Below are 20,847 nucleotides of genomic sequence, written 5' to 3' on the forward strand. Positions count from 1 at the left end.
CATACTATAACTCTCAACTGCAGGTCCTCACACTGTCTCAAAACTGCTAATAGTCTTTGCTGTCTGAGATCTGAAAAGAGCTGTAACACTTTACAGCCAGTTGTCCAACTACAACTTTACTACCTTTCTTTTCACTGTTGTTGAGTGGGTGTGCTGGAGCATCCTGGGGTACACAGGCAATTTGCCCTTCCTCACAGCTAGATCAACATTTAACCAAGTGTGGCTGGTACACAATGAAATGGATGCCTCTAACAAAAGAATGATCTCTTCACGATTCATTTCCAAAACGTAAAGGCACCACTACATCAGGAGTGTCAGCTGGAGGGATATCTGCCACAGATCTGTCCCGCAGGGACCTCGGAGAGCTTCAAGAAGGCCTGTTTAAGCTTCTAAATCCTCACAAGGGTTGGGTGCCCTTGCTGTGCAAAGGGCAGAGCTGCCAGTTTTGCCTGCTGTACCGGGATGGAGGAGAGCAGGAATAACAGCAGTCTGTCAGAACAATAATGCTTCACAGGCTCCAGTGCCTCCAACTTTAGTGCCATCTTGGGACTTCTACACTGCCAGTAAATTCACAGACCAATAAAACGGTCTGGTAATGAGATGAGAGGAAGACCAGGACTTCACTTGCACTGAAAACTCCAGAACAACCAAAAGCTCCCTGTGGTCAAACAAGCAGACACAGGAAGGATGGCATGACTATTTGTTTCGCTCTTCTTCTCCAGTCATCTTTCTTTCCATCAATTCTTGCCCTTTCCCTCTGGTTCTCCTCCTGTGTCTCTTCCTGTTCGTCTATTGTGTCCATCTTTACTCTTCTCTTTCTTGATTCATTCCTCCCAGGGGTACGGCCAACTGGTCAAAACCAGATTAAACCAGACAGACTCTAAGTGCCCCTTAAAATTGCTTTATTTCAGATTGGAAAGGAACAGTATATCAGTCTTCCAATGCAATGCATGATTATTGTACATCATTACAGAATCAATATTTACAGCTCAAATAAATTACAATACAAATAATAATAAAAGAAATTACATTGTAGGAAGTTATTGTATTATACAGATATTCCAGACACAATGACACCTATGTTTGTGTGTTTCACAGTCCCACTTTTAACCAAAATCTCTTAAATTATCACTCCTTAAACACACTGTAACAGTACACAGCGATGAGCTGTGTCCCTGTCTTTACGTCTTCAGTGGCAATGGGAATTACAGCAGACATTCATATTAAGCATCACATTTACCGTCCAGCAGAAACGAGAAACTAAAAAAATTCAGATAAAATCAATAGCAATATTAGAAACGAGGCCCAAACAGAACCATCTGGAAAGTGAGAGACTGCTTAATGTCACTAGCAGGAATGTAGGACAGCCGTGACCAAACTGCCCCAGAGATCAGCAGAACCAAGGAGGGAGGCATGAGGCTTAGGAGTGGAGTGGGAGACATTCATAATCTGGATGTTTTGGCTTAACATGGCCCCAGGTATGCAATTGAATAAGCTATCAAGAGGCAGACAGAAATGGACAGTGGTGATCTGCTGAGTAGAATGATGCTAAAAAGGCAGGGTTTTATTCCAATGTGTGGCCTCCATTTCTAAGTCCCTTCTCAATCCATATGTGCTGATGTGAAAACATCCTTGAAAAGTGAAATCTGTTTGTCAGAAAGCTTCCCCGATGCTTTCACTTGAACGTGTTTTCAGATCAGGGGAGATGCAGAAAAAGGAAGCCCCCCCCCAGACAACAGACATGTAGATGAACCTCAAAAGTATTCCTACCACGTGTGTGTGTGTGTGTGTGTGAAACAGGGAACGTGTTTGTTATTCACAAAAAGTTCCCTTCAAACATTTTCATCCATTGTGTTTTAATGTGGAGACAGGGAGAGAGGGCACAAGGAATCATGGGTAAACATTTGAGATCCATCTCACAGAATGTTACAGTGCCTCTGTCTGAGGTTGATGCAGCAGAATCAGACCAGCTAAACTAAAAGACAGAAAGACAGCGTGGTCTCCCTGCCAATACAGTATCTATCTATATGATGGAATATATAGGGCCCTGAGTTTCCTTGGTGCCAAGACAAAGCCAGGGCCCTGTGTGTGATATGTAACATCATGAAATGGAGTCCTCCTTCTCACTGACTAGAGGGCTGAGAGACAGCCCGTTCTCCCAAACCACCTGGTTTAAACTTAAAATATCCCTCCAGGTCTTTCTCCTGTGTCCCCCTCTGCAACCTCATTTCAAGTCAGGGATTAAACCAACCCTTAGGACCGATCTCACATTGCTTTTTGTGGAAATGCTAACGATAAGATCTGTATTAAGGATGAGCTGAGGCCACAAGTTCCTTTAGGGTACAAAGGCCAGCATGAGGGAGGGTGTGGGAGGCTGGCTGGCGCCCCCTAGCTGGAGTGGAGGACTGTGCAGGAGAGAGAGAGGGAGGACCAAGAGGACAAGGAGGATTCTGCCCCGTCCTCATTGCCAGACACTAGTGGTACCGCAGGATTACTGGAACTGGCAGGAGAGAGTGAAAGTGACATAGAGAGAAAATTTATGAGATGTTCTGCACATTTACAAAATAAAACTGTAGCATGTTTGGCGGAATACTCACCAATGATAATCAGCAGGAGAGCAACCACAACCAAGGCGATTATGATCTTCATCTGTGGAGTAAATGGCCGACGTTAAATACTTTTCTTACAATGCCGCAAGCCCCGTTTGCTGGCACAGACCAACATAAATGGAAACAAATGTCAGATACAGAGCAGGCTTCACACATAAACACACACACAGACGGACAGACTGACAGCCCACCTTCATGTCTTTCCACCACATCCTCCGATGCAGCTGCTTGGCTCGGCTACTGAAGGCAGACGCATTGTCTGATAGGCTCTCTGGAATGTCACATGACCACAGCAGAGACAAGAACACGTGAGACAAAAAGGAGGAAAAAAGGGGGGGAAACATCTGTTAATCACAAAATGAACAATGAACTGGCTATTGTTTTGACTTTGAGATGGGGCAGTTTGACAGAAACTGCTGTCTGTGTTTGTGTATGAGTAGCTATGATATAATATGCTAAGAGTTACATAATATTTCAGCCGTCCTGGTGAGATCACTCCTGTCTTCAGATTTTAAAAATGAAACTTCACTGGCATGAAATATAAAAACGACAAGGAGCCAAAATAATACACAATGGAACGATAAACAGACTTCCTCCACTCTGTCTTTCTCTTTCCAAATTGTTTGCCCACACTCCTCTCTCACTTTCTTTCTTGTTTCTTAGATACTGCTGTTGACTTGTTGTATGCGTGTGTGTTAATAGGAGGGTTACAGCTCCCAAGTGTGCAGCGCTGTACATGTCCAAGCCTCTGTCCGTCTTTAAAGCCTCTGCCTGTCATGTGTCGGCCGTTTCCACGGCCATGTGCCTGTTAACGACCCGTCACTACTACAAAGAGAAGCGCTCGCACAGAATGCTTGTTAATCTTGAGGAATTTTACACAGCTTACCTACACGTGAGTCTGAGGCAAAGTGTCTTTATCAATTATAGCATACTTTGTTACAAATATAAACACATGCCTGCATTTATTTTAAGGACAGTCTGCACCGTTCAGAGGCGCCTAATCAACCAGACAAATGTGCGCAGACCCACAAACACATAAACACTCATACATAGACAAACAACCTGGTGCATGCACACACAAAAATGTGTTCCAGATGTGCGTCATTGTCTTGGCTGGCTGGTCGACATGACAGAGAGAGGCAGTTACACAACATCTGTGGATGTCATGATGAAGCCTTAATAGACTGGCAAGAAAGGCTCGCAGCACTTCAGTTTCATCTCTCCATCCACAAATGAGTGCAGAGAGAGTAAAGAGCTGCATGTCTTATTGAAAGACAGCATATGGATGAAATTCTGTAATGGAGGGCCCTAAGGCACACGTTTTACGCACCTGCTATTATACACCGAGTGAAAAAGCAAGGTAGGATTGTGTGAATGTGAGTGTGAGACCCCATCAAAGCCCCTTCACACACACAACTGGTGAAATGCTAAACCTGGACATATCATTAACACCTTTGAGGTATACTGATGGTATTTACATGCATGCAGTGATACGTCTCCTGAGACCTGTTGCAGGAAACCACTATGTGCACGTCTACACACACATACACACACACACACACACGGGTCCTGTGTGTCTCACCTGACTTGTCCTGCAGGTCATCGAGACGCTCGCCCCTCTCTATCACTTTGGAGATGTTCTCCTGCATCACATCAATTACCTCATCAACCTGCGACTGCACCCTGAGGATGAAATATAGAAAAGCAAATCAGTTGGGCATAAATGAGAAAAACGCAGATTGGTCACAGATGAAACTGGTGTGTGAGTGCACACAGCACAGCACACCTGTTTTTCCAATAATATCGTACTCTGTATCAAGCCTATCTAGAGCAGCTGGCAGACAATAAAAGATAAAGCCTGTCAGATGGTGTTTAGCCTCAGAGTGACCTGCCTGCACCTGTTCTGTATCTACAGAAACTTGCTCATATCCTCATCTTTATTTATGCCATGCCTCACATCTGTACCAACCTCAGCCCGGCACAACCAGTCCACATTACCCCTCTGTCACTTTTACTTCCAAAAGCTGATTCTACCTGGTAAAACCTCTCAGTGGGGATTCCAATAGCCTTTTTTTATGCAAATTTGAAATTTGTGTAAAAGAAATCCTGAATGGAAACACTGAAATTTCACAAAAACTACAAAATTTTGCAAAAAAGGCTTAGGTAGATAAGTTATTGTATATGTAATGGCTATTTGTCCACGATCAAGCTAGGAAAACATCAAATCAAAAGGCCAATGAAGCAGCCTAGGATAAACTGTGCACAGGAAAAAAGTATTTTTTAAGGTTTTATTTTCCATCAGCAAGCAACTAAACAAAGACATCACTTTGGCAGCTTCTCTTGCTCTGGTAAAAAAACATTTTCCTCCCCATGTGCATGCAGGACCTATAACTGCCTTACCTAAACTTCTGGTGCACTATTCATTTGAACTTTGATTATGCAACAACCTACAGGCAAGCAATTTACAAAATAATCTGCATAACAAAGTTGATGGAAATGAGCACTGATTAACATTTTGTTTTGCCAACTGTCAAAAATCAGCTTAACTATGCTAATTTGGATGAAAGCATAACTTATGATGAGATGGACAAATAACTGAAAGTTGAAGATGCTAATCAGGATAGAGCAGAGTTTCTAAACTGTGGACTGAAGTCTTTCTAGTGGGTTGTGGAATGCCATGGGTAGAAGCCAGAGTCACGCACGGATCCAGTTTTACAAAAAAAAAAAAAAAAAATCTATCTCTTCTAACCCGATGCCTCAAATTTCATTGACACTTTCCTCTAAATCAATTCTGGACCTGACCTGACCCGTTAATGCAAGACCCGAGATCTGACTTGTACCGATATCAAACACAGCACTCCACATTCTGTTTAGAAAGGTTATTTTAAACTTTGGCTAAACAGCAAAGCCACTGACGACATCATTCTCACTGCCTGTAATCACTGAATTTCGCCTGAATTTCTCCCACATCTGAGTAGGCCTTCCAGGATGTTTTCAACAATCAGATGTTCACCATTTCATCCATGCTGATGATGATCGATGTGTGGCTTTGATCGCTTTCAGTCCCTGTTAGTCAGGGCACTTACTTTCCCTTGATTTTTTTTTTCTTTTTGACCAAGCTAGATGCTATTCAAAGAGGCCTGATAGCTTATCGCAACTTTAAAATCATAAGCAGTAACTTGGGATGTTGTTGGAATAACCTGTTTTTGTAGATCTAGACCTGTTTTTTGTGGATACTGGCCTGATTTTTTTTTTTCAAGGGCTGTATAGTTGCACAGTTAAAAAAAAAAATTATAATTTATGAAATTTAGGTATTTTAGGTTTCTGTTTATTAATATTTATGGACAATTCTGATTTTATGACCTAGCATTTCAGTTCATAAGAAAAATGGTTATTAGTGTCAACACTTGTTTAGTAAACAAAAGAGCTTGTGCTTTTTTCTTATGGGTCTTGACATGTTAAATGTTATGAATAAGTGGGCCTTTGACTGGAAAAGGTTGAAAACCCCTGGTACAGAGATTACTGTTACTAAGGCGTTTACAATGTATTTATTTTTCTCTGTCTGATCATATAAACCATTTGTTTTCAAGTGGAATTAAACTGATTGTCTCTTCTGTTTACTAAAGATATCAGCTAGTGCGATTCCTCATTCAAAGAGCTTGTAGTAAACATATCCATAGTCCGACCAAAACACACCATCAGTACTGTGACATGTTGAATCATGAATCGTCTCTGACACACACACACACACACACACACACACAGACACAGACAGACACGCACGCACGCATGCACGCACACACGCACAAACGCTGTTTGAGGACCTGACCTCAGACGGTCCAGGTTGGAAGTGACAGAGGTGAAGACCCTGTGCCCTGTGCACATGGCATTCTAAGAAACTGTGATGATGGCATCTAGTTTCATGTGTTTATAACAAAGATAAATTGTAGAGTGTGAACAGAGCATGAGGCACCAACGGCAGGAGCCAGACTGTCTCAACAATGACCTTCTCTGTTCTCAAGCTGTTTCTGACTGCAGGTTAATGTGGAAACAAACTCCAGAGGGACTCACACTGGCTGGGAAAGTTACACAATGACCTGCACGCCATGCGTGCTCTTGCATAATGAGCTAGGAACCTGGTGCTTCTGGTAAACATTACTAGCCAGTTACACAATACCAACACCAAAACTGAAGTGTGCTGGCAATGCTAAACTCTGGCAATCAGTAGCAATGACGGATGTGTAAGTACTTACTGCTTGATTTTGTCATTCTGAGGTCCGAATCTGGGACCAGTAGGCCCTCTCCTGGAAGACAAATATTATCCAAGACAACTAATTAAATATATGCATTTTCAAAATGTGCAACTGTAACGTCAGAATATTAACTTCTATTAACTTCGATCATTTACAATCAAAATTGAAATTGTTCTCAAGGTCGGTGTAAATTGTAGCTCTTCTGTGTAAAATGTAATTTAAACACATTTGATTTGTTGCTCTGATAATATGGCACAGTTGTTGAGCAGAATAAACACACACAAACTCACAGAAAGAAGTCTTCCTCTTCATCAGAGTCCTCTTCCAGTAGGTTCCTCTGTAATACACAAAAAGATCAAAGGTCAGACACTGATAACCTCTGAGTCTTCACTGCCTCCTGTCTCCTAATCAGTGGAATGTCCCATGAGGGATCGTAGCACCAGTTGGTTGATGGAGAATGGGACAGATCATTCACAGCAGACATTCCTGACAATAATGACTGATGCTGCCAATACGGAGATCTGAGACTGACCTGAACTGACTCCTCCAGAGGCCAGATAGCTGCTGAACTGATCAATAGATGCTTTTAGAAGTTTCTGGTTGCCTTCGGACGGCAGATACAGCCAGATACACTGTTGTAGTGCACTTATGATAGGATGATAAAGCCTCAGCAATAGAGGCCTGCCATCTCCTCTGTTCTACTCATAAAAGGTCATTCAAATCTCGTTGTGTTCTGCTCTGTTTGACTTCTAAACATCTGATTCTGACAATAATGGACCTCCTGACTGAGGAAACAACAGAGCAACGGGGTTTCCTTTTGCAACCCTATCATACAAAAATCCTCTTGTAATCACAACCAGGTCTAAACCAATGATGGGTTTAATAGGGGCAGTTAGCATTAGCTAGTACAGCTGTGTTAAATTCTCTAAGGTGAAGAGCTGGACCAAGAAGACACAGACTCAGTCTGTTTCTCATTGGTTAGCAGTCCTGAGGACAATGTTGGCTGTTACTGAGAAAGAAAGGGTCTTTATTTTGTCTGCAGATTATCTATAGTGCACACACACAGATATCATGTGCGTTATGAATTTAGTAATAGTATCAATGAAGTCTGAAAAGGAGAAATAGGTAAGACACTGAAGAGCCACCAGTCTGGTACACATTAAATATAACTTGAGGATGAAATCAAGTCCATTGTTTCGCTCAAGGACACTTTGGCAGGGATAAGCACTGGCAGAGACACAGAGATGGAATCTACAATCTTCCAGTCATGGTAACAGGGATCTATCAAAGAATTGAATACTGTTTGACAAAATCTCAAACTGTTTTTGGACAAAACAACCTCTCTTATTCAAATAGGAATTATAAGTGCAAAATACATTTAGTTTTAGGTAGAATAGTAGGCTTACAATTTTAATGATTTTAACAATTTAAATCTAACCATTGCTTTTCTTCCACAGAAATTGAGACAGGCACATACAGTAAATGACATTTCTTTGACTTCTCTCAACAGTAGGTATAAAGTGAGTTCATTTAATCTATTTTCTGAACAGTTATGTGTAGCAGATAAATGTAAAGGTAGTATTAAGTTCAGTAGTAGGCTTAGAGAAATCTGAGACTCTGGTGCTTGAATATTTTTGACAGAAAAAACAAACAAACATATGGGCAAAAAAGACAAAGTTTATGTAGAAATAAGACCTCATAAAATAAATTTTAAGTCTATTTAATGAGTTTTAATGCCGATTATTGAATTCAATTCTTGTTAAGGACCTGCAGACACCTTATGGTATAATCAATGAGACGGAGGAGGGAAACCCATGACTGTCTCATTAAAAAGGGAAAGAAACCAGCTATGCCGAGAAGGACATTTCATTATAAATACATCATCGTCTCTAACAAAAACCTGAAGCAATGGTGGCCATATGATCATAAAGAATTTAATGAGTCAGGGTGCTAACACTCTCCTTCTGCACTGTCCAGGGCAGGAGACACAAGGACTGTTAGCAATTATCAGAGTCGAGGGTCAGGAGGCAGAGCGGCGAGGGGCGAGAAGGGAAAGCAGAATGACTGTTATGCAAGAGTCTCTGTGCACTCTGCTTTGATCCCAGCTCAACACAACAACAAACTGGGATACACTCTGAGACAGAGGAGTGCAGAAAGTGGAAAGAAAGGGGGAAATGGGGGTGAAAGATCAAGTTGATGAAGACCAGACATTTGGCCACAGAGTCCTGGAGTTTCTTCACTTCACCCTCCTGCTCCTCCTCTAATGCTCTGCTCCTGTCAACAGTCCACTCCTCGCTGCTTTCTCCCTTATTTTTCCATCAATCATTTTCCACAATTATGGGTTTGATGATTTCAGAAACCAAACATGTTAACATCTTGTTTCTTTTTAACTATAGCAGACATTTTCCAAACAAAATTAAACATACTGCTAAATATTTGGGGATGGACTGAGATATTGACAGACTATTAGCTTTAAATGAAATATCAGTATTGATCCAAAAATTATTTTTACTGTCAATATTTGGCTTATTGCGAAATATGGCATTTTTGTGACCTTTTTTCTGGGAGTATGTCATGAATACAACTGCCTATTAGCAAGAGAACACAGCTACCACTGCCTTTTGTTTACAAAGCACTTAATTATCTTAAGATAGTCCTGCTTGAAAAGCTAAACCTGTGTTGCACCTGCATTCATATTTTGAGTCTTACAAAAATTCTTATCAGTATTATATTGGCTGTCATGGGTGAATAGATATTGGCCTAAAAAAAACAAAACATGTCGCTCACTTGCTACTAATACTTAGCAACTGAAAAATATCTTTCCTATCTGTTTTATTTTTTTCTTGGATTCTGTCTTTTCCATTTCAGTTTTTCTGAATTCTGTGTTTTACAATTTAAGCACATTTTGTCATCAGAACGTGTTTAATCATGTGGTGGATGAATAAAATTTCAACAATTTAATCGGAAAATATTCAAAATATACTGAATATCAATGAATTTGTAAGACTTCTTTTATTTGCAGAAATCATACGGCCCTAAATATTCTATTATCACTGTGGAAATGAAAACATCACATATGGCAAGCCACAATAATTGTGCAGCCCTAGCCTATTTGACACTCTCTACCTCATCTCGATTACATCATACCTACTCTGTCCTCTTCTACATCTATTAGCAACTCTCCTTCTCATCTCCCACGCTGCTTGTTGCCTTCAGCCTAAACCCTCCCAGCGCTGCCACTCCCTCCATCTGTGTTGTCTCACCCTCTCGCTACGAATGGATCCTGTGACCTCATCATCGTTGAGGTGTCTTTTAAACTTGGGGGGCATGTTGTCTTCAGGCTGCTCCTCCCGCTCTGGCTCCCTCTGTAGAAGAAAAGCAGAAGAACACCAGTTAGGGTTTGTGGCTTCAACACAAACAGGCCTCAGCACACCTGCACCAAGCCACAATAGGTTTGTTGTTGAGGAGGTATTAACACCAGGCAGTGTGCTGAATGAGTAAGTCTGCTGATGTTGATAGCTGTACGTGAGTCATTTATACTGGAAGTAACAACAGCCAGGGCCACAATACAGAAAGTACTCAAGCAGAGGACAACACATCATCTAAATCTACACGACAACATAATTCACTCACTCTGTAATGAGTGTATTAAGCTGTACACAAAATAAAAAAGAAAAATGAGGATGGCCTCGAGCTACATAATTTCTTGCTCAACAGCCTGACTTTGACCTCGCAGTAGCCTCTTTTTTACTGCACCATCCATCTGAGAAAAAAAAGCTGTTTTCATAATTATGCCTCATCAGTGGAGAAGCAACAAGAAATAATCAGCTACCCTAAATCTAACATTTCTGGTACAGGCAAGCAGGCAGTCTTACAAGACAGGTAGGGAATTGTGGCTCTGTGTGTCTTTGGGCCAAAAACTCTACTATCTGTGGAGTGAAACACAAGCTGTGGTTCCAGTTACATCTCTGTGCTCTGGTCTGGCCTTCGGTGTTGGTTGTTACAAACAGCAACACAAAACACAGTGTCTCAGTACTTACTGACAAAAATGAGGTCCCTCAGCCCTGGTGTAGTCACCGGGGGACAACTTTGAATGTCACAGGAAACACAACAGCCTCGCTCACTCACACACACGCACGCACGCACCACCTCTCCCATAGCAGCAATACAACTTATACCATTGAATCCAGTTCAGTCTGAAACTGTGGCTTTCTCAGCGTCCTTTGCTGGCACTGCAGTTGGAAAAAGGCCTTTCAGTGGCCAGGAGCGGAGAGGAACTTTCCAGTAAACAGAGGAGAACAGAGGCAGGGGACAGGGCTCTATCTGAAGCAACGACAGAATGGAAAGAGAGGAAGAAAGAAAACAGGGCGAGAGGAGAAGCCAAGTCTAGCATATTAGGGCTGCAGAAAGTTGTCTTTAATTAACTAGCCTATTTAAAGAGAGGTGTTTTAAAAAGGAGCTGCGTCAAGCTGCAGGCCTGGAGAACCACCGCAGTTTAAGACCAGCAGGTTTAGACAGAGCTGGGAAATAAAAACCTTGGGGTGGGGAATTGATTTACAAATGGTCCAGATCCTATATCCTAACCATAACCTGAGAAAATTCATACCTAAAATTAACCATCTCTAAAGAATTTAAGAGCGAGGGGTGGGGAAAAAAATCAATTCACCTAAGTATAGTGATTCTTTTTTTTTTTTTTTTTTTTTACTAGTGAATCGATTTAAGTAAATATATTGGTATCATATGAAACTAGACAACCCAGTGGATTCTGCTGGTATCCGGCATGTCATGCTATATTGTCGGGAAGAGGGAAAAATATCGTTCCAAAGTTAGACTACATTTTGGTGAGGGAAAAACTGGCACAGCAATTTTCAAAGGGGTCCCTTGACCTCTGACCTGTGATGACAACATATCTGGATGAAAATGGGTTCAGTTTAGGGTACATACCATGTTCGTTTTCGCATACCTTACACTACCAATGTGTTATTTTCACCTGTTCTAAAATGGTGCATTTCTGCATACTAAACAGTTTTGGAATTGCATAAATCGGGTTTGAATGGAAAGCTGAGACTCTTGTGGATACAATGAGCCCAGTTGTATTCATGTGTGATGATGTTGGCCATTTCATTGTAACGAGACCACTTTTTTGAAACTGTAGAAAATCACAGATTGTGAAGTTTGAGATAATCACAGCCTCATGAAACTTTACTTCCACAAAGAAGAGGATCATTCAAATAACAAAGACAACTAAATAATAATAATAATAATAATAATAATAATAACTAAATTGGAGTATCGCAATACATGTCCAATCACAACACATATCGAATCGGCACCCAAATATCGTAATAGTATTAAATTAGGAGAAAAACATATTGTCCAAACCCTATTAAGAGCATTTAAGTAAAATGTGTGTCTAAATTGGTTGAACCTGTTGGTGCACAAGTGCAGGGGTTCTCCACGCCTCGAGTTCTAATGATACCGTTTAAAGGTGCAATCCACACAAACACATAACCGTCTGAATCAAATTATTGAGGCGGAAACTGACAGAGATGCCAGTTTTGAAATGACACACTGAGAAAATGGACCTGATTATATGAACCCTGACATCTCTGGTGAGAAAACTGTGGTTCATTAATAATCAAAGTTAATCAATGCATGGATTGCAGCTTTAACCAAGCAGAGGACAGTGAGCTGTACCTACATATAGCAAGTCGAGCTCAACTAGAAGGGGAAAACTTTGAATTTGATGATGTTGATGATGCTTTCAGGGAACGAAGTAAAACTAGACTATAGCGAAGTAGGCCCAATGCTAACGTTACTTCTCTAATGTGACAATGTTTTGTAGAATGTTCTCGAAATGAAAATAAACACTCACCACCGAGGACACACAGCTGGTACCATTTCAAATAAATTAGGTGATATATATAACGTTAGCTTAACGCTGCTGGCTGAGCCGTTACATTTCAATTTTTATCAATCAGAAGTGTCGTAATACCGTTTCCCCCGTTCACATTAAACGCGTTTTACAAAACCACAGTGCCTAAATTACAAACACGACTACAACAACGTCAACAGCAGGCTAGCTACTAGCTAGTGAGACAGCTATGTTAGCTAGACGGGCCGTTGCTGCATTCACTAATGTATGTCAGTTAAGCTAACGTGAGCTAAACTCGACGATGCTAACGCGGCTAGCTTACCTGCTGTTTGATCCGCTCCGAGATGCTGCCGAGCACAAACTAAAACAGGAGCTTCTCGGAGAATCTCGGCTAGAAACCCAGGTTTTCTTCGGATGTGAGATGGCTAAAAGGCTGGGGTGTGATCAGTGCATTTCAGACGCTGTCTAGACGAGGAGACATTAGGTATTAATGTTGTAGATGTTAGCGGCTAGCGGGACCCCTGGTGTCTCCTCTCCGATCAGCTGACCAGAAATGAACACAAACAGCTGGAGGAGGAGACACACCGCTGCCGGCCAGATGTGCAACACACAGGGCTTTATTCTTACCACTAAGTCTTACTTCTCACGTTATTGTTCAAAAAATAACGCAAACGTTTAATGAAGGAATTTTATTCTTATTTGAAATAGTTGTTAAATTAAAAGTTGGCCCACCGTGGTTTCTCAGGGACGTGTGATCACTTGCAGGTCGTTTATCAATATTTAACTTTTTTTGAATTTCTGTTTTATTTGATAGCTATAATAGAAAGACATAGAGGCATGGGGAAGAAAGACAAAACAAACAAATAAATAAACAACAACAACAAAACAAATAAATAAAGTCGATAATATAATAATAACACATTCATAAATAATAACGTTGAAGGTTTGGTTGATCACTTTTTGAGGGTTCAACCAAACCTTTTACCAAACAGGGTTGCGGAACTGCTTATACTACTGAGCTTGACCTCACGCTCAAAGGCTGGAGGTTAATGCTGAGGAGCAGTGTAATCTCTTTGAAGGACCATGGCCTGATTTTAATGTGATATTATCACTGATTTTTTTTTTTTTTTTTTTTAATCAACCTCAATTTTTATGGCTTTTTTTTTTTTTTTTGGGCATTTTTGGCATTTTTTAAAATGTCTTTATTCTTATTTGATGTTGTGATACCAGTTTAAATTTTAATATCATAATTTGTTTTTAACTTATTTTATTTTTGTCTAATATTTGAATTTATATGACATTGCGCAGCACTTTGGGCAACGCTGTGTTGTATTTAAATGTGCTATATACATAAACATATTTGCTGTATTTCAGCTCGGACATGAAGTCTTCCAGTTATAGCGTGTTAACAACACTGTGGATATGTAAGGTGTTTGACGGATGAAGTGTGTGTAGTAACCATGCCTTGCCTGTAGGGGGTACAGAGACACCCGACGCGCATCCAGCGTGGCCCAGATCTCAGAAGAAGAAGATAAACTTCAAGCGGAAGTGTGATTTGTTGTCACGCTGCGAAGTCTCAGTACAGAAAAAACAACTTTTCCGTGCTTTAGTAATTTTCACAGGGTAGCGTGTGTGTGTGTGTGTGTGTGCAGGTGTAGACAGCAGCTGATCCCGCGGAGACCCATCCGAGGTTTTGTTTGAAGATGCAGAGCGTCAGCAGCAGCGCGGTGAACCCTGGAGACAGACACCCCCTCTTTGGAGGAGCCCTGTCAGCTACAATCCCTCACAGTGCTAAGGACATCAGTGAGCTGAGGGAGATCCCAGACAACCAGGAGGTGTTTGCCCATTCCCACAGCGACCAGAGCCTCATAGTGGAGCTGCTGGAGTTCCAGAGCCACGTGGAGGACCAGGACGCTGCCAGGTACCACTTTGAGGACATTGCAGGCAGCAACAAAGCACTGGAGCCAGGGGCTTTTCAAGTGGCCAGTGTTATTCCCCTGCCCCCATCTGAACTGTCCCTGTCACAGTGCCGCTCCGCGTGGATACTGACGGGGACACAGTGTGTATCAAAATTTAACGAAGAAGCAAGGAACAAAGTAACCCTCCACCTGGGTCTGTTTCGTCTGCCGCAGTACTCCACAGATGTCCTGATAACTTTCAACGACCCACAGAGCATCAGCCCTGACAGCAGCAGTGCCGCTGCAGCGGGAGCACAATCTGGAGAACCGTGGACGGTGCAGGACTTCCACCGCCTGCTGCAGTCTCTCACTCTGCACAACCCAGGCTTGTTTGGGTAGACTTATGAGCATAAGACCTAATCTGAATAAATGTACATCTCACTCTGTGTTCCTGGCTCATAAAAACATACTGGGACTCTTGTTATGTTGGAGCCCTGCTAGAATCAGGCCTGAAATGCTGTTTTGGTACCACCCTGAACATTTAGAAAGAAGCCATGCAAGACAGACTCTTCACATCTCCTGATGTATGAGACTTCATGAGTTGTTTTCCCTTTAATGTTGTCTTTATTTGGCAAATGATATCCAAATGTACATCTGAGAGTATAAACATGGGCTTCACCATAATAAAGACTTAATTTGGAAGAGGAAGTTGTGACTGATGTGTTTTTTTTGGTTGTTCTAGATTATTTGCATGAGATTCATTACAAGCGAAAGCTGTTTAACCATTGCTTAGAACATATCAGCGTCATTAATATTTAGGGCCCGAGCACTGTCCCAGTGCGAAGCCCTATTGTATTTGTATCTTTCTTATTATTATTATTATACATACGTGTCATTAGGCCTTAATTTGACCCCATAAACATGCTCAAAAACTCACCAAATTCGGCACACACATCAGGTCTGGCGAAAAAATCGATAAAATCACAAATTGAACCCCCCGGGTGCAAAAATGGCCTCGGTAGCACCACCTTTTATTTTGTCATGTATGTACTCATACATGATTTTGATTATAAATGTTAAGATTATGTGAAAAGGGAAAAAAATGTAAATGAAGGGAAATGTACATGTCATGTTACTATTGTGAAAAAATAAATAAAAATTAAGTTAAAAAAAAAAATTCTGAGAGGAGAAGAGGTTCTTTTGCTTCTGATGTGTGCACATCAAAATTTGATCAATAAATATACACACTCAGAGTCCCTTTATCAGCTCCACCTGTCCAGTCTGCTGCAGTTCAGCTCAGCAGCTCTGCCTTAAATTCTACTTTTAAAGAAAGTTTATTATGTTCAGTTTGTGTTGACATTGTGGAGAATGTGTCACTTTAATTCTGTGTTTATTATTGAGGTTGTAGTTTGCAGAAGTCTGCTACTGGACTACATTATACTGAGAGGTGTTTCTAATTTTTTGTCCTCGCCTATTTAATATACATAAGGGGGGACAGAATAGTGGAAACAGCTGTCAGTAAAGTGCAGTCCAGTCCAACAGCAGCACTAACTATGAGCTCAATGCCAAACATAGAAGTGAATGATCACCTCTGTTACTGTGACAACAAGACAAGCTGAGCATTAAAGGCAGCAGGAGAGGAGACTTTATGGCAGAACAGCTGGATTAGATTAGATTAGATTGTGCAGGTTGACCTAATACAGTGGTCACTGAGTGTACATGCATAAGTAAACGGCAAACATAAGCATCCAAAATATGCAAAATTCTATAAAAACTATATAACCTGTAACTGTGAAGTTATGATTTTCCACATTATCTGCTAAAATGTGTCAGTCCAGCAGGATCGAAGATGAAGTTTGAGCAGATCAAGCCTAAATACTGACAATCGACTTTTCAGCTCCCTTCAACCTTTATTTAAGGCCAGAGAGATGAGAGAGAACACAAACAGACTGCCAAATGGAAGAGTACATTTGTTCTTTTGTGATTTAAAAAAAACAACAACAAAGAAACATGTTTCTGTGCATCAAGGGGAAAATTTGGAAGAAATTTGGAAATTGGAAATTTGCAAGAAATATTTCAATCTAAAATTCAAGACAGCCATTAAAATTTGGAGGCTTAGACCCACTGATATTTAAAAAAATATTTTAAAGCTGTGAAAGCAGCATTGCATACATATGACATATATATGTTATATATATTATTCCATTAAAATATTTTTGAAAAGTTTGAGGTCTCAGAAGGTTCGATTCTGACTCGGTCCAGAATTCCAGAATTCCCGTCACAGAGGAGCATCGGAACGCCGTCACAAAGCTCCTCTGTGACGTCGGCAACACACAGCAGACACCTGGACCTGCGCGTGTGTCCCGACTTTCATTTCCAAAGTGATCGCCTACAGTAAGCATGTCACTAAAGCAGGTCAACAACCACAGGAGGACGGGCTCCTCACAGCTCCGTCCGGCTCCACAGAGCCTCCACCAGGCTCCCATCACCCACATTCACACCAGGTATGGACATTTTCCCTGCTGTCTACACAACTTTCTAAGGGACTTTCTGACTTTCTCTCTCGGGTCACGTCTTGCTCAGCTGCTCTCTGCTTTTGTTTCCATTTTTTGGAAGAAATCAAGCCAGTTTGCTCAGGTTGCAAAGGGTTAATTAAATTTAAACACAGGAAACGTGACGTTGATCCAGGTTTCAGACGGTTAGATTTGGTTTGACAGGTTTGATGTTCAGAGTGACAGCGCTCGCTCTCCTGTGATGCTGCTTTTAGACAACACTTCCAGAAACAGTTTCCATCAAATAACGGAAATAAGACACGACAGATTATGATTTACTCATTTAGTGATAATAACAGTAAAACAGCAGCGTGCTGTTATTCTGTATATCAGCACTCACTGAGCGCCTCTTGTCCAATCAGACTGAGCCACTGACAAACTGCTGTATCATGTCTGACATGTATGGTGCTACATTATATTTGTTCTTTTGCTCTAATTATGTTGTTGCTGTAGTTTGTGATGTTTGGACTGCTGTTGATGCATGACTCTTGACCTTTAACCTTCAGCTCCACCAGAGCTGAGGAGCCACACCAAACTTCTGAGGAGCTCCAAAGCTCCTTCGCCTCTCCAGAGAAGAAACACCAAGAGAGGGAGGCCACAAAAGACACTGAGGAGGACAACAAGAAGGAAGGTGATGAAGCTCCCAAACCGACCTTCGTCATTGTTGACCCCCAGGACAGATTCAGCCGCCAAAGGCAGCTGTTCAGGGCCAACCTGGAGAAAAGGAGGGAGTGGATGCTGGAGCCTTCTCCACAATTTAAAAAGGCCCAGGAGAGGAAGAGGAGGGAGGAAGCGCTCCGAAAAGAGAGACAGAGGAGGGAGGAGGAGGCGGCCAGAGAGAGAGAGGCCTGTGCAAGAGAGGCCTATGAGAGAGAAAAAAGAGAGAGAGAGGCCTGCAAGAGAGAGAAAAGAGAGAGAGAGGCCGAAGAGAGAGAGGCCCAAGAAAAGGAGGAGGAGGAGGAAGAGGCAGCAGGAGTCCCAGAGGCAGAAGTGGAGCTGAAGCTCGGCTTCTGGGAGAAGCTCCAGGCCTGGAACTTCAGGCAGCAGAAAGGCCGCAACCTGAAGAGGATCTCCAGGACTCTGAGACAGGAGCACAACTGCTGCAGCTGTGAAGGTAAGTCAGGTTAGGAGTTGTATCCCCCTCAGGGATGTGTAACTTCACAGACACATTGTTGTATTTTTTCAAAGTGGTGTGTGAAATCATTAACAATAATATAGTCAGTCTCCAATTAATTTAAATTTAACATTTATTTCTTTTTTAAAATGATTTATAATTTAATATAACTTAAACAGCTCAGGGACATTCATGCAATATTGTTTGAGCACCTTTTTGCACCGTCAACTTAAAATAATGTTCTGTTTTTTACAGAAGGGGTGAAGTTCGCTGAGCGGCAGCAGTGGAAAAGGAGGAAGCTGCTGAGAAAGGAGGAGGAGAGACAGAAGAGAGAGGAGGCGTGGAGAGCTCAGCAGCTGGAGAAGGCCAGAGAGAGAGAGAAAAGAGAGAGAGAGGCCCGAGAAAAGGAGGAAGAGGCAGCGTCCACGGCAGCAGAGGAGGAGCTGAACCTCGGCTTCAGGGCGAAGCTCCAGGCCTGGACCTTCAAGCAGGAGAAAGAAAGAAACCTGAAGAAGATCTCCAGGTCTCTGCAGAAGGAGCACGGCGTCTGCTGCAGCTGTGAAGGTAAGTCAGGTCGCTCACTCAGCAGGAGGAGTGACGGCAGCGTGGCCTCCTTCAGAGCCGCTGCAGCTCCGTCACACTCCACACTCACCTGTCCACCTGTCCACCTGTCCCTTTTCTCCTGCAGTGGACGGCTGCCCGGAGGTGGCTGAGCGGCAGCAGTGGAAGAGGAAGAAGCTGCTGAGGAAGGAAGAGGAGAGACAGAGGAGAGAGGAAGAATGGCGAGCAGAGCAGCAGGAGAAGGCCCGCAGAAAAGAGGAGAAGAAGAAGAAGAAAGCAGAGTAGAAGGAGGACTTCTCGGGCCCATCCTAATTTTTCCTTTTTTTTTTTTTTCATTCATCTTGAAAACAAAATCTCCTCCTGATGAGACCTTTTGTCCTAAACTGAGGAAAGGATCCCGGGGCTGAAGTCAAACCAACTTCACCTTCAGCATCCTTTCCCATTTTAACACACACACACACACACACACACACACACACCACCACCACCACAACCCTTCACTCCTCTCAATCTCCACACCCCTTAAATCCTACACACTCTAACACCACACACACACACACACACACACACACACACCATTCCCTTCTCTCCTCTCAATCTCCACGCCCCTTAAACCCTACACACTAATGAACACCACATATACACACACACACACACACACACCAAAAGGTCTCATCATGATTGGCAGATTAGATTTTTTTTTTCAAGATGAATGTGCGCTCTTAAAAAGGACGTCGGCAGTTTATTTTCCAGCGCTCCACACGTCCCAGCCTGGGAGCCGGGACGTCCCGAAAAGCTCCACGTCCTTTTTAAGAGTGCACCTCGGGCGGCACGGTGGCTGCTGGTGAAACACTGCGGCCTCACAGCGAGGGGGCGGGGCTTGGGCTCGCGGCCCCGCCCTCTCTGTGTGGAGTTTTCGTGGTTCTCCCCGTGTCTGCGTGGGTTTCCTCCGGGCACTCCGGTTTCCTCCCACACTCCAAAAACACGACTAAATTTGCCCCCATCAGTAAAATCAATTGTCTCTCCCTCAGCTGAGGCTCCCTGATCGCTGCTTTTTACTGAATAAGTCTCTTTACTGTACTTTGTTGGCTAGATGGTGTTATTTCATATTTTATTATAAGTTCTGCCAGTTAAATTTTGCTCAGAGAAGGAAGGAGGACATTATTTCAAGAATCACACATGAAGTGCAATTATAAGGAAGAGGATTTGGGCCGACCCAACAGTAAATACATAAATAAACACATAAATAAACTGACTTCTGAGATTTATCTCAGAAAAAAGTCATAATTTTGACTTTTTTATCATAATTCTGAGAGGAGGGGGGCGCTTGTGAGCAAGACATGGAATAGGAAGCGTTTTTCAGAGCTCCTGCAGAATCAACAATAATTTTTTCCAAAAAACAGCTAAATATATGTGAAGATCAGTCCAAACGTGTGCGAAAGACAACACAGGGGGGTGAACAATCGAACTGCATGCTGAGCGTGGATTTGAATGGCGGAAAAGCTTCAAAAATACAAATACAGCGGCCAAGCTAAAGCTTTAAAATTAACAAGCTCAACAGCTGAGGAATTGGATAAGCCAATCAAAGAATTGGAGATTAAACAGATGATCTCATCACTCAAGAATAGCAAAAGTCCAGGACCAGATGGATTTGTCAATGAATTTAATAAAACTTTCAAAGACTTGCTAGCACCCCTGTTACTAAAGGCATACAGACATGCCCTAGAGTACAAAACTATGGCACCTTCATGGACTGAGGCAACCATAGTAGTAATTCATAAAGAGGGCAAAGATCCCGCTGAATGTCAATCTTATAGGCCAATATCTTTGCTGAATGGAGATTTGCGTATACTTACAGCAATTTTAGCTAGACGTGTTAATAAGATAATTACCCAAATTATACATCCTGTTAGAGTCATTATTAGAGTCAATCATCATATCCTTAGATGCACAAAAGGCATTTGATCGCGTGTCATGGCCATATC

General features: G+C 42.1%; 2 protein-coding genes across 5 annotated transcripts; one reads left to right on the forward strand and one right to left on the reverse strand.

The window, feature by feature from the left end:
* Nucleotides 1–885: 885 nt before the first annotated feature.
* On the reverse strand, nt 886–13,296 carry vamp4 (vesicle-associated membrane protein 4). Of its 4 annotated transcripts, none has more exons than XM_030050164.1 (9): nt 13,060–13,296; nt 11,041–11,185; nt 10,126–10,227; nt 7,153–7,199; nt 6,863–6,913; nt 4,192–4,292; nt 2,801–2,880; nt 2,598–2,649; nt 886–2,500 (listed from the first exon to the last, which is right to left on the reverse strand). In XM_030050164.1, the coding sequence occupies exons 2-9, from the start codon at nt 11,041–11,043 to the stop codon at nt 2,475–2,477; spliced, it is 462 nt and encodes a 153-aa protein (XP_029906024.1). In that variant the 5' UTR covers nt 11,044–11,185; nt 13,060–13,296; the 3' UTR covers nt 886–2,474. The 4 variants fall into 4 exon arrangements, with proteins under 4 accessions (XP_029906024.1, XP_029906025.1, XP_029906026.1 ...); XM_030050165.1 differs by lacking the exon at nt 13,060–13,296 and adding an exon at nt 12,738–12,915; XM_030050166.1 differs by lacking the exon at nt 11,041–11,185.
* Nucleotides 13,297–14,242: 946 nt separating this feature from the next.
* On the forward strand, nt 14,243–15,343 carry rangrf (RAN guanine nucleotide release factor). The gene has a single exon (XM_030048883.1). It carries the CDS (start codon nt 14,441–14,443, stop codon nt 15,032–15,034), a length of 594 nt encoding a protein of 197 aa, XP_029904743.1. The 5' UTR covers nt 14,243–14,440; the 3' UTR covers nt 15,035–15,343.
* Nucleotides 15,344–20,847: the final 5,504 nt, after the last annotated feature.

This window comes from Myripristis murdjan, chromosome 4 (genome assembly GCF_902150065.1).
Source record: "Myripristis murdjan chromosome 4, fMyrMur1.1, whole genome shotgun sequence".
Classification (NCBI taxonomy): Eukaryota; Metazoa; Chordata; class Actinopteri; order Holocentriformes; family Holocentridae; genus Myripristis; species Myripristis murdjan.